Source organism: Canis lupus, chromosome 30, assembly GCF_048164855.1.
Source record: "Canis lupus baileyi chromosome 30, mCanLup2.hap1, whole genome shotgun sequence".
NCBI classification, from domain to species: Eukaryota; Metazoa; Chordata; class Mammalia; order Carnivora; family Canidae; genus Canis; species Canis lupus.
The window spans coordinates 15,612,722-15,627,655 of NC_132867.1; the positions used below are offsets into that span (position 1 = coordinate 15,612,722).

Below are 14,934 nucleotides of genomic sequence, written 5' to 3' on the forward strand. Positions count from 1 at the left end.
TCAGGAAATAGAAGTAATATTTAAATAGTACCTTTTCATCACCTCTTCCTACCTAGATAGCTATCATCCCTTAGGCAAAAAGCTACTGTTGAGAAGAAAACTATTATAGAAATTTAGATGTTAACATGTTAATTATCTTTGGGAAGAGAGTGCTGCGAGAGGAGATATGTGAAATGATCAATTCATACCTACATAAAGAAACATGATTTATTGGAGGTAGTTATTTGCCAAAGAATCTGAAAAGTTATATTACATTTTAGGAAAGAATAATCACATAAATCTGTATAATTTAGCTAGTAGTGTTCCCAAAAGCAAGTCTGAAAAAAATAGTTGTAAAGAGAACTTACAGTTGATTTAGGTCTATAAACTACAAGATGAGCTGATGTACATGAGTGTTCTTGAAGTTTTCTGTACCTTTTATTTATTTATTTTTGTACCTTTTAAAATATGTCCTTTCCCTGAACTTCTGTTTAGAAATGGCCCAACAAGGAAAGGAAGATAGTTAATGTGATCTGAGGATTTTAATATTGTAAGACAGAGTTGGCACATGAGGATGGATACAATTTTTAACACTATACAGCTTTCCTTATCTCAGGAGAAATTGCTAAATTTGGGGGAACATTTTTACATTAAAAACTCACTCTTCTTTAAAGGTACTGCTTTTTGCTTAAGTCAGAAAATTTCTCAATAAGGATGAGTCTTCTATATTCTCTAAAAACACTTCCATGTGGCAAATATAATAAAGACTATAGAAAATAATGCTCATTGGATTAAAATTATTCGGAAACAGAAAAACTAGTTAAATAGTCATATTCAGGGAGAAGTTTCCTACCCCTTCATTGGCAGTAGGTTTTACATGTCTTTGATAGTGAGGTGGACTCTAGCACTTAAAGGTTACCCTCTATAGTATTAGAAAAAGAAAAGAAGATTGATTTAACATTCTTTAAAAAAGAAAAAGTAAATAAAACTGCACATGGGTGCCAAAATAATAGAGAAAGGATCCATTTTCTCAACTATAAAAATCATCAAGTTATCAAAGTACAGTGATTACTATTTCAACAAATACATATATATAAAGATGAATATGTGTGTGCATGTATGTACATATAGTATATATACATTATATATGTAGTGGATTCACTCCCCATCCCTTACTTACTCCAGTCCCAACACAAGATCCAAAACTTGAAATTGGTAGAAAGAAAATTAGGATCAAGAAAGTGATTTATAAAGGAGTCTATACCTTATTCCCTTTATGCCCTTCACTATTAGGTACATAATAGGCATCCTTTTTGAAACTGATAGACTTTAAACTCAAACCAAATATACATTTGGAGTTAGGTAATATCTGGAATCATAGCACAAGATATTTTTGTATTATATTTAGTACTTGTCAATGTAAGCTCCTCACTGTTGACATCTACTTGAAAAATCCATGTACCTTGGTATTAAGCAAAGGGCATTGGATGGAGTTAACAACAGAATAGAAGGGAGTTTCAAATTTTCTTCTGAAATAGTACAATGAGATTGAAAAGAGTTTTGGAAGAGGACACAAATGTTCATTGAACATCTTCTGGGAGTAATATACATATGCTGTTTCATTTAATATTTATAACAATCTTAGGAAATTTTTCTCATCATCATTTCACATATAAGGAAACTGAGACTCTAACAGGTCTAAAGTGAAAAGTTGTAACTCATATAAAGGTGAAGCAAGTTTGGTTACTATAAAGTCCAAAGCTAAGCAGAAGTCCCACAAATTCTAGTCAAGCACCAGGAGGCAAGAAGTAGAAATCAACAGAAAAGTTGAAATGACTGAAGCTAGAACTGAGCAGCAAGATTTTATTTTGCCATTGGGTATAGCACGCAAATGTGTAAAGGAGTAGGCCCATGTTTTCACGTGTGTGTTATATTTTAAAGATGTCCACCAGTAACTGTTTCTTGGCACAATGTAAGTTACCAGAATGTGTTTACAAGCCATTTTTTGAATTGCATAATTCTCTTAGAAATGAGAAAAATGATAAGGAATACTCAAATAATTCCTTTCAACCTTTAAAATGATCAAAATGGAAAAATACTCATATGTATATTTTTAAAGTAAGAGGTTGGCTAAAGAATATAGTTCATTTTATACACCTGGGTGGCTCAGCACCTGAGCATCTTCCTTTGGCTTGGGGCATGATCCTAGGTCCTGGGATCGAGACCCACATTGGGCTCCCTACTGGGAGTCTGCTTCTCCCTCTGCCTACATCCCTGCCTCTCTCTGAGTCTCTCATGAATAAATAAATAAAATCTTTAAGAAAAAAAAGACTATAGTTCATTCATAAAATTTATTTGCTAGAACCAGGCATTTATTTTTCTGTGTATAAACTAAAAGTTGAGATGGGGACTGCTTACCCTCTTTTCCTTGATTTAAAAGGGGAAGGATGGATGGATAGATAGATAGATGATGATAGATGATAGATGATAGATAGATAGATAGATAGATAGATAGATAGATAATAGATAGATAATGACTTCGGATACTAATTAAGAAAATCTATTCTGATTTTAATTTCATTTCACCAGAAACAAAGGTGTGGATTTCATACCAACATTCAGTGTTCCTTAACACCAACTAAAGCCACTCTGTAAAATCTTCTATTAAAAAGAGAGGCTATATTTTTCTTCTAGCTAACAAATAGAGCTCTACACTCTTCCTATCTGTAAAATGAGTTATAATAGTACTCTTGAGATATAGGAAAACTCCTCCATCTATAATGTCATAATATTATTAGGTAGTTTTGGTCATTTTAAAATATGTTCATAAATTGTTTTATACTGCTCTCTTCAAAAGGTGGGTCATACTAAGCTCTCCTTAGAATGAGCTAGATGTAATAACTCATTATATAACAAATAGAATAAGGTAGAAATGATGGCATATGACTTCTGAGACTGTCTTAAAAGGCATCATGGTTTCCTTCTTACTCTATGCCTTGGACCGCTCGTTCTGGGGGAAGCCAAATGCCACACTATGATACACTCAAGCAGCCATATGGAAAGGCCAACAAGATGAGGTACTGATTCCTCCAAACAGCCACCAGCAAAGAGCAGAAACCCCTGCCGGATAGTAGGAAGAGGGAATTTGAAAACAGATAACTAATACAGTAGCAAAGTTATATAAATGGATAAGAAAGTACTTGAAGATAAGAATGATGCACACTATAATTTGTTCATTTTTATATTCCATCATAAAAACTAACTACTTCTCAGTTGACACTTGCAAGTACTATTTAAACAATCTGTCATCTTGGCCTGTTTTTTTTTTTTTTTCCTGCCTTACAGTTTGTTCACACCTCTGTTTAGAACCACCTCAAACTGTCTAATGAAACCTAATGAGGGGACCCCCCTCTCCCATCATTAACAGATCACAACATAACCCTGCAGGACTCTCCCCCATCACCTAGTGTCAGGAGACCTTAGTGCAGCTCACCAAAAAGCAGTCCCACTTTGATCTGATGTGAATGTTTTTCCCAACAAAGGTGAGCTGCATTAGATACAGTGTTAAGTCTGTATGTTGCCAATGGGCTGTATGTAGCCAAGAAGTTCTTTTTTGTTATTAATCCAATTTTCACATTAAGGACTAAATGACTGACTCTCAACTCTAGATACTGCTTACGCTGGAGGAGACTAGTCTAGATTGCACAGTCAGGGCTAGATTGAGACACTAACTCTGTGGGCAAGATGTGGTTTAATATCTTAGAGCAATTCGGGCTCGACACTGGCAAACGTGGCAGTTACACGAATAAAGTGTATCTCTGAGGAAAACGTTCAGCTTTGAGGAACAGAAAACCCTACCATAGTGGCTTAAACATGTGGGGCTTATGATTCCTCACAGCAAGAAGTCCAAATATAGGCAGTCCAGTGCTGATGCGGTGACCCAAGAATGTCTCTGATGAATCAGGCTCCATGCCTTTGCCTGCTCCAGCATTCTTAAGATGTGCTTTTTGTCCTATGATGGAAGGACAGCTGCTAATTCAGCAGATACCATGTCCCAGCTTCCAGCAGGGAGAGAACAAAGGACAAAACTTGCTCCTTGCAAGGCCTTGCTAACCCTCCTCCCCCTTGCCCCACCAAAAAGAAAACCCTCTTCAGGCATTTCTCACTACAATTCACTGGTCGGAACTGGATCCCACAACCACCCTAACTACAGGGGAGGCTGAGAATTCAAATATGTAAGCTTTGCAGTCTCCACAGAAAAGGACATCAAAAAAGAAATTGGTTGAAATGGGGGTAAGGCCATCTAACCCTTAGAAGGGAACCTAACCCACGCTTACACACACACACACACACACACACACACACACATATTTTAAAAAATTAATTCACTCAGCAACACTTTTTCCACTGAAGGAAGAGAAGGTTTTGGCGCAGTCCTGGGTGGGGGTGCTTGACAGTGCTTAATATCACCAGCACTGAAAGTAATAAATGTTATCCCTCTTTTCTATCATGAATATGAATGACGCTCTGAAGGCTGAAAGCAACCTAAGAATTTACGTGAGAAATGAGGCATGAAACATTTTTGAAAATATATTAGCCCAAAGTCTGTATTACTGCATATTTTATACCCTTTTCAATATGCTACAAAAGGTCTGAGCCATCAACTGAATGCTGCCAGAAAAGAACAAATAAGAACAAGGATACAAAAATAAATGCTGGAGTCAAGTTACCCCAAGATGTTCTTTATGGTCGGTATAATGATCACAGTACCAGGCAGTTGGCTTTGCTTCAAGCTCTCCCCCATCGGCAATTGTCCTGCAAGGTGGGTTCTCCAGCAGGTTTCTTCCAGGACAAGTAGTCAGAAATATTCATGGCACTAAGCCGGTATTGGAGAGAGAATCCCATAAACACTTCCCACCCCTACCCCCTGCTATGTGGTTCCTTGCATTTTTTTCTATGCCTGAGATCTTTCCTCTTATTTTGAAAACATGAAGGAAACATATCTAGTTGAGAATTTCCTGATTGGTAATTCAGTTAATGTTTACATTTTGTATTATGAATGTTTTTATCACCCAAAATATATTTTGCAGACACAGTCCTGTGATACTTATAATTATGAATATATTTTACTTCCTATGAACTTTATCCCATGTTAATGATATTCAGTAGAATAGCCAGCCATATGAAAATATTTACCCTGTTGAGATATTATTCATCATTTTAATCCTTTCTACTTTTACATGATTTTAAAAAGTTCTACAATGAATATCAATCATTCTCACAATATGAAATAAAAACTAACTTTTCTGTGAGGCTACTGTCTTCCCAGACCAGACCAGATATGAGTCAAGTTTGGGCTTGTAAAACAGAATTACATGGAGCACCATATCTGTAGACAGTGCCCATCAACTGTCTGGATGCCATAGTCTCATAGTTTTTGTACTTAGCATCATCAGTTCACTCATAAATAGGGAGAGGGAAAGAGAGAATCCTAAGCAGCAAGGAGTCCATGGGCGGCTCCATCTCATGACCCTGAGGTCATGCCTGAGCCAAAATCAAGAGTCGGGTGCTTAACTGACTTAGCCACCCTGGTGCCCCCTAGTCCCCTCATTGTCATACATACAGTTCCCACACCACAACTGGAGAAACATGGCTCTGTTAAGTCATTTGCTCCCATGATGAGAGGTGCACTCTATGCCAAAGTCCATTCTTACAGATACCACCCATAAGCCAGTCTGCCCCTTCACACCAGACAGTGGTTCCCTCTCTGCCTCATCTTTCAAAGGGTAAAGTCCTTTTACTTTTCCTCAGTCACAAGGAGTTAACAGATTAATAATTTGCATGACACTTCTTAATAATATTTCATTACACAATTCTGTCATACAGAAAAAGTGTTTCCTAAGTAGTTAAGTTCAATTGAATGCCCATCGTGTATAAGAGAGACATTAAAGATAGATAAGACCAACCTGCACTCCCAAATGAAGATTTCTAGATTCGATATCTCCTGCTTGTCTGTCACTGTTTATGAATTCCCCAAACTGATCTTCAATGATAAACTACATAGTACAAGTGAATGGTTACTATTCTAGAAGGATCATTTCTTAGCCAATGAAAATGCCAGAAAGATTGGCATAGTAAAGATTTACCTTTAACCCTTTTCTTCTAAGAAGTTTAACATCTCAGATATGGTTCTATTTTTCTCCTTAAAACCTAAAGAAGGACTTCTTTTGGCATAGCACATGTCTGGGGAGCTCTTACTGTAAATCGGCCGTCATTTTTTCCCCTGGCTATCAGACAATGTTTCACTTACATGCTATATCTGAGGCCTCATCTAAATTTAGGAGAATGAGACTGCATATTTCAGAAATAATTGGCCAGCTGTGCTCGTGAAAGTGTCATCAAGCCCTTGCAAAGAGTAAAAGGAGGAGGAATGGGAGGGAGAAGAGAAGAGAGGAGCCTCAGGGACAGTGGCAGTTGAATTTTTTTAAAGCATCTCCTGAATGCCAGCCATGAAACTAAGTGCTTTAATAAAGTATCTCACTTAATCTCTCATGCCAGCCATGAGATAAAGGTTCTTATAGACCAATTTTTCAGATCTTGAAAACTGAGGTAGAGAGAGAGATTATGTAAATTACCCCAAATCATGGAGGTACTAAGGGCCAAACTAAGATTTAGAGCTCTTTCCAGAGCTCTCCACCATGCACTGCAGGAGAACTCACTGGTTGAAGGCACTCACACCATGTGCTCAGCTCCCTCAGGAGTGCACTACTATTGCTCTGGCGGCCTCAGAACAGCCAGCAGAAACTGTGGCTGATCACAAGTTATGGTCCACTGTCTAATCCATTGGAAGGCCTCTGACAGCCTCAGAAATCAGGCTGGATTTAGGAATGTGACCTGCCTTTTCTCACCAAATAGCCCCTCATGGTTCAGATGCTGTGTTCTGTCTTCCTGTTGATCAGGCTACTGCCCCAAGGAAGGCCAGTTCTAAATTTTCTAATAAAACTATCAGAATGATTAAAGAGAATCCCATGGCTGTCAGAAAAATATCAAAAATTAGTATGATGCTTGAGTTGGCCCTATTGACTCATATACTATTTTTCATTACAGGGTGAATAGCAACTATTTGGCTGTTAATTAATGTTATGTTATTATTATTAGGGAGGCCCAAGGTTCAGACATTCTTAATTACCTGAACTCCTGGGCTAATTAATGCAATTTATAATAGTATATGTTTTTATATCAAATGTAAAAACACGAGGGGCGTGCCCCTCATTGAAGGTTGTCAGATAGTTCTAAGCACTTAACATAGGTCTTGTCAGAGAAAATCCCAGGACATTAATTTAACAGGCTCAGAGTTACTTATCAAAAGGCTGTAGAACATAATGTTTTACATAATCAAAATGGTTTATTAATTCAAGTCATCATTTGATTTTTTCACTTATATTCCAATTCACAGAGATGTAAGCATATCAATTACAAAACAACCTACAATATCTAAATGCAAAATAGCTACAAGACTAAGTATTGTACACTACATCTAGAATATTACAGAGCTCAATAAAAAGATGATTTTCACAAAACACTACGCCAAATGTTGAGTATTCACATTACCTGACAGGAAATGCCTTGTGTTTTTTTTTCCTTGAAAAGTATGTATGTTATTACTCAAAAGAAAATCATCTTCATTTAGATCTATGAAAAGAGATTAACGTCATATGTAGATTATCAGAAATTACAGGATTTAAGAGTTAAAGTGCCATTTAATACTCATTATTTTCATTAATCTATTAAAAAGTACTGTATTGCCTAGATAACAAATCTTTACTTTCTTAAAGATATGTTATTCTCACAAGAAACAGATCAAAATAAAATATAAATTTAATGAAATAAAAATGAAGAATGCCACTGGCCAGCTGAGTATCTGAGCAAGGCATGGAACCTCTCTGGGACTCAGTTTCCCCTCTCAGTAATGAAAGAGTAGCATACTAGCTACAAAAGCCATGTCTAACTCCCAAACGCTATGATTCCATGATGTTATCACCTCACCTGATTCTGTAAAACTAAGCTCTCCCCCCTGGACATTTTGAGCTTCATTGGCTTATGTCTTCTCAACATGGATTATTTAGGTTGAAATTGTTCTAGGCGTGCTTTAGTAAAAGGCTTGGAATATGGCATCCATTTGCTTGCAGCTACATGAAATCTTTCAAAAAGTAGTAGCATTTCCCTTGCAGTCACTGGAAAAGGGTTTCCATTTATGTAAATCTGAAATGTACATGTGCTAAAAGAGGACAGAATTTTAAGGTTCACTTAATCTAAGCCCTTTAGTTTACAGATGAGGCTACTGAGCCTGCAGATATCACTGGGCCACCAAGCCTGAAGGCTTTACTTGTAATCACTACTTTAGTTTCCTGCTATTCGTCAGTCTCAGATTCTACAGGGGGTGAGGTGTGAGGGGTTGTGGGCAAGGCCTACTCTCCATGCACAGTGAAATACAGAGGGGAGGTTTCCTGCAAATCTCTATTTTAGCAATAGTGAAAAGATATTTTAAATTCACAGCTCAGTCTTAGAGTTATTTATATCATTAACAATATTTAAAATCAGAGTAATCACACAAGATTCCGGAAAATACTTAAATTTTAAAATAAGCTAGTTTTGTGATCTGACTCTTTGCAACTAGATCTTGCATTACAGGGTCAGGATGCAAGAAGCAGTTTGTACAACCATTTTTGTTTGTTTAAGTTTTTGTATTTAGGAGAAAGATTCTCATCTCTGTTCCTTCATTCCTCATTTCTTCCCTTTTTTGATTCCTTTACCATGAAATTTGGAGAACACCCTTTGGGTAGAGGAAAAGAACAGTAAAGTGGTCACCTGTGCTCTAGAATCTGGAAGCAGCTGAGCATATGCACCATGCTTTACATCACTTAAATAGCAATGCAAATTATAAAATGAGTGATTCGAATGCTACTATGGGGAGAGAGCACTATGACTCAGGCTGCTCCTGGGAGAGGTATGACTGCAGAGGAAGCTAGAAGAGTGGATATAGTTTGGTAAGGGAGAAGAAAAGGAAAAATAAAAATACAGCGGCAATGTGACAAACACTAGCCTACTGTGTGGAATAAGTGGAATACATTTAATGAAGTGTAGAGATTGATATTGGTCAAATGACAATTCTGAAGATAGCGTTGGGGGACGTAGGGCTGGAAGGGTGAATAAAGTGAAATTTTAAGGGCACATGAGTACGAGGTAGAGGAATTTGGACATAACCTACTAGACTAGTGTTGCAAATATAAATATATCTGCAGGATAAAAGCAACTTAACTAAATGCAGTCAAATAAGCAACTTAACTAAATGAGGTGATTTTGTCAGGGAGGTAATAGAAGATTTGTGGTGAGTGATGGGTCACCATTGCTAAAAGGGCAGTCATTGCTCTCAGCTTTTCCCAACCAAAATCACCTCAGACTTTGAGCCCAGGATTGTTGGTTTCCCTCATCGTTTTCAGGAAACTATGAATATATTGATATTAATGTAAAATTTCCTGATTTTTAAAGTATCTTATAGTCCAAGGAAGCTTTTTCTCAGAATAAATTAGGTTACAGAGCTACCAGTATGTGGCCTCTGCTGTAGAAAATGGAGGACCTTCCAGAGTCTTGGACTAAGGAAGAGACATCAAAAAAATGGTATTTTATGGAGAGTAGCTGATTATTTTGTGGTCTTATACATTTTTACTTATTTGTAATCTTCTAAATATTGTCCGATGAGAGATTATTTGTAAAAACAGAAGCAATTAGGTCCTAAGTAGCAACAGAGTTGCAATAGTTGAATTAGGCAATATGCAGTTGTGCTTTCCATAGATGGCCACAGAAATCTCTCTCACACCACATGTTCTGAAATGTGAACTTGGCACGCCTCCATCCAGAAATAGAGTTCAATTCTCCTCTTATTGAACTGAGCTGATCTTAGTAACTCACTTGTCACAGGACAATGAAGTGGAAATGATGCTTTGTGACCCCCAACACTAGGTCAGAAGAAGCCTTACAGTTTCTGTCTTGATCATTTGGGATGCTTGCTCTCCAGACACTTCCCCCCACGATATGCGAAGCTCCCTCTCGTGTTTCTTTCTCTTGCAACCCAGCCCTTGGCATAGGAGGGAGCTCACATCACTTGGAGAGGGCACATACTGGTCTCCAGTTAAAAGTCTCCACTGAGCCCAGCCTGCAAGTTATCCCAGAACAGGTGCCAAATACCTACATGAAAAGGTCTCTAGATGATTCAAGCCACCAGATATTTAAGTCCTCCCCAGTCAATAAAGGCTTTCCAGAAGAAGCCTCAGATATCATGAAGCACTGCCCTGAATGAATTCCTGGCCCACAAAATCCACGAGCCTGACAAAATATTTGATTCCATTAAATTTGAGGGTGGTTTGTTTGCAGCAACAAGGTGATCAGAACGTGCATGCACTGCACTGCATAAGTGAGTCACAAATGACAGTGTACATAGGAATGCACCATTCCACATAAACATTCAGATTCCAACTGCCCCTCAGATTAGGTACAAGAGCAATATTTCTAATCAGCTTTTAGGTTATTCTAATGAAGATAACTTCTGACCATACTCAGGTAACTATAATCCTAGGAAGAACTCCGACAGAACTAAAGGGAGATTCATTTGTACAAAACACTAGGAGGCTGAGTGTTATCATTCAATTCAGAAAGCCCTCCTTGGAAGTAAGAGGCCCACTCAAAGGCAGCCTTTGCTCAGGGAGTTTATTTCCACATGATAAGCAGATATTCAGGTGTGAAATAGGGCTTCTCCTGGTTACTCTTCATGCAACTCAGTCTAACTAGAGTTAAATTACATGGTCTTGGGAAACAATCTTTAAATTAGACTGTGGTCCCTGAAAATTAAACAAATAGTAAATACATTTGTGACTTTATATATTTGGCATCCTGAAAGTGAGGGTATCAAGCCAAAAAAGAAAGAGAATTCATAATGTCTGGAAAAACCAAACCAAAATATTTATATGCTTACTCTGAAAAGGCTTGCCAAGTAATAGCGACTAGAATTCAGCAAAGAAGATTTCACACCAATGGCAATTCAAATGCTAAACTGGGAAGCCCTCACAGCTTCTCTCCTCCAGTGGGATTTTTGATAATGAATCTCATCAAAATCTATGTAAGGAGTATTTATTTTTAAAATAATTTGACAGCAGTATGGGTAAAATTAATATTCCCTTCAATACTAACCATGTTTATTGGCCTTATCCAGCCCCTTACTTCCTTTACTAACAGGTCAATTTTATGTGTGTGTGTGTGTGTGTGTGTGTGTGTGTGTGTGTGTGTGTATTTTCTGTTTTATGGAATAGTCTGGCATGGTCACACTGTTCGAAAAATCTCTAAGCAGGTTTTGTTTACTTTTGATAATTTTTTGAAATTTTTGCTTTGCTTTTATTCTTGAACTTTCTGATAAAATATAAAAACTTTGTTCCTGATATTATCTTTACATAAATAAAACTTGATCTTAGGTAAACTCCTATTCACATATTTCAAAGTTTGTTGTTTTTAGGCTTAATTTGTTTTCTTCATAAAAGGAAGGCCAAAATAGGGGCACCTGGGTGGCTCAGTCAATTAAGCCTCGGCCTTGGTTGGGCTCAGGTCATGATCCCAGGGCCCCTGATCAGTGAGTAGCCTGCTTCTCCCTCTCCCTCAGCGGCTGCTGCTCCCCCTGCTTATGCTCTGCCTCTCTCTCTCTCTCAAATAAATAAATAAAATCTTAAAAAAGGAAAAGCAAATGACAAAAAATTAAGACCAAAATAAATTTTGAAATCTTAAAATTGGCTTTAATTTACTGTAATGAATATTATGAATATTCGCCTGTTTATGGTGCTAAAAATACAATTAATATGAGTTACAGGCTAATTTCCCTTGCTACCTAAACTATATCAGAGCTTCAGTCATAAAGTCCTGAGCACTTAATTTATCCCGAATTTTTATTTTACAGATGTAGTCTCTTTTAACAGCACAGATGGAGGTTTTGATAAAACTCTTCTTAGAAGAAGGAAATGGGAAATGGACTAGATAAACTAAAAATATTATGCTCCTGGCATTCAACTTATTCTGATAAATTTTGTCTTAACTGACATAACATAGTCATATCATCGAGTTATGAGAATATCTTTATGGATTAAAACACCAGGCATAAATCCTTGATGAACACAACCTGTGGATGCTCCTTCCATGGGGTCTCAGTACTCTTTAGGCCTGAAATGCTATTAATATGTGTCATGTAGAAATACTATTTTGAAACAGAAATGGAGAAAAATGGCTATTTATTTATTTATTTATTTATTTATTTTTGGTTTTTGAGTTTGTAACAGATTCTTTGGGAGTTAGTACCACTCCTACCATTTAATTACCTATACATTCCTTCTGTTTTATTGAGGCTGTCTTTAAAATTTCATCATTCGTGTTCAATAAAATAATGGGCTCTGGTGATATTGATGAGGCACCTTCAGGTCTTCCTCTCCCTAAACTTGACAGACTGCCTATCCTCAGACACAGTAAACCTCTCTTAAGTAATTATGCAATTAACGGTTGAAAAGTAGTGTTTAAAATGAGAAAGAAATATTATGGGTTGATGGGTAGGGCACTAATTGCCTAGAAATACTCTGAGCTTTCCAAATGAAGCTACTCCACCCATAAAATTCAAGTCCACAACATGTGGTCCTCCCTTCGCCACGAATTTCTCCCTTCAATTTACAATGACACCGACAGCCTTGGTCTCAGGCCATCAACTCTTCCTCGCACAGCATTAATCCCTAGGAAATGTCCTGTGACTCAGCTGCTACTGCTGGAATGCCAGCTGAAATTTTAGATACACGCACACACACAAATACACACACAAATATGCGGTAGCTCAAGAATCACAAATACCCAAAGCTGAGAAGGTTTCTTTAAAGGCTTTCTTTTTTCTTCTCTGACAAGGAACACATCACTAATCAGAAACACCTCACTGTAAGCCAAGATTTTTTGGCTATACAGTTAAAAAAAAATCAGAGAAATTGGTTTTAGCAAATTGAATTCTTAAGGAAACTTATGACAAAATTTGTAAGTTAAAATAATCTATAGTACAATTATAACTTCTTCATCCATAGATCAATATATGATAAGCTAAAAATCAAATGTGTTTATTAAAGGGATAGAGGGCAGATGATGTAGATGAATGTTTGACTAATCTACAGAGTGTGAATGAGGATAGCTGGCATCTGTGAGGTAGAGAGTCCAGTCAAAACATGATATTATTAAAACATTTCCTATGTTGTAATTAAAAGAAAATATCTAAATCTCAATATGCTTTATCTATTTACTTATAATAGAGAAAATTATGTTTAAGAATTCAGTTAAATTTATTCACTGAAATGTTACATAATCTTGAAAACCGAAATATTTCAAAATAAATTATTTTCATAAGTAATTACTTTGTAAATTACTTATTTAATTAAGAGCACTCTTAAACAAAAGGTAAAATTTGAACAGTCTATAATCAAATCACTAAACTAATGATAAAAATGCATTATAATTCCCTGTCTCAAGATATTAAAAATATTTTTAAAAATTATAAACTCTTAAATAATCAATAACTAACACAATCAATTATTTCTTGTTCCAATAACATTAGAGGAAGCATACCAAGTAGATCAACTTTTTATGCTGCTATTCATCTTTGTGAATTCTTAAGACTTTGTGTTTTATTCATTCCCAAAGTTAACTGATTTTAACTTTTTTTTTAAATTTTTATTTATTTATGATAGTCACAGAGAGAGAGAGAGAGAGAGAGGCAGAGACACAGGCAGAGGGAGAAGCAGGCTCCATGCACCGGGAGCCTGACGTGGGACTCGATCCCGGGTCTCCAGGATCGGGCCCTGGGCCAAAGACAGGCGCTAAACCGCTTCACCACCCAGGGATCCCTGATTTTAACTTTGAAGTCATTTATTATTAATTAATTTTTCTATACCTGGCTACTAATTTTCACTTCCTGGAAATTTTTAGATTATTAAATGATATAATTTTGTATTAATAATCAAGGTTATTCTTTTATATTTTTAAGAAAAACTTAAATGTTTGAACAACTACTAATATATTGATGTTATTTTAGAGGATTTTTCTGTGCTGATTTTTAATACATTTTAAAATTCTCTTAGACATTAAAGACTGTCAAATATTATTTGCAATTGATTCTTTGCTTCAATAGTCAACCTAATTTTTTTTTTTTTAACTTTTGGCTAAGGTAGTCCATTTATTTGTAAATGCACATGCCGTGAGACCACAGATTCTATTTATTATTTTAATTTTATTTAAATTAAATTAATTAACATGTAGTGTATTATTGGTTTCAGAGGTAGAGGTCAGTGATTAATCAGTCTTATATAATATCCAATGTTCACTACATCACATACCCTCCATCACCCAGTTACCCCGTCCCCCTGCTTTCATCCCCTCTAGTGACCCTCAGTTTGTTTCTGATGATTTTTTAAAATTTTTATTTAAATAAAATTAACATATAATGTATTATTGGTAAAAAGCATTTGACAAAGTACAGCATCCCTTCTTGATTAAAGCGCTTCACAGTGTAGGGATAGAGTGAATATACTTCAATATCATAAAAACCATGTACAAAATGTCCACAATAAATGTGTTCTCAATGGGGAAAAATTGAGATCTTTTCCCCTAAGATCAGGAACACGACAGGTATGTCCACTCTCATCACTGTTCAACATAGTAGTAGAAGTCCCACCCTCAGTAATCAGACAACAAAAAGAAATAAAAGGCATCTGAATTGGCAAAGAAGAAGTCAAACTCTCACTCTTTGTAGATGACATGGTACTCCATTTGGAAAACCCAAAAGACTCCAAAATTGCTAGAACTAACAGAGGAACTCAGCAAAATGGTAGAATATAA

At 36.4% G+C, this 14,934-nt stretch overlaps 1 protein-coding gene and 1 long non-coding RNA gene across 7 annotated transcripts in view; one reads left to right on the plus strand and one right to left on the minus strand.

The window, feature by feature from the left end:
- The window catches only part of SAMSN1 (SAM domain, SH3 domain and nuclear localization signals 1), a 137,772-nt gene that overhangs the window by 90,705 nt on the left and 32,133 nt on the right, over positions 1-14,934 (minus strand). The window contains exon 6 of one of the 2 annotated variants that reach the window (XM_072806561.1): positions 7,591-7,671. The exons of the other annotated variant lie outside the window; for it this stretch is intronic. Coding sequence (XP_072662662.1) covers positions 7,591-7,671 — 81 coding nt within the window. The remainder of the gene's footprint in view (positions 1-7,590; positions 7,672-14,934) is intronic. 2 annotated transcript variants of the gene reach the window in all.
- LOC140621476 (uncharacterized) overlaps positions 1-14,934 on the plus strand; it is a 160,800-nt gene that overhangs the window by 42,988 nt on the left and 102,878 nt on the right. The gene's annotated exons all lie outside the window — the stretch shown is intronic.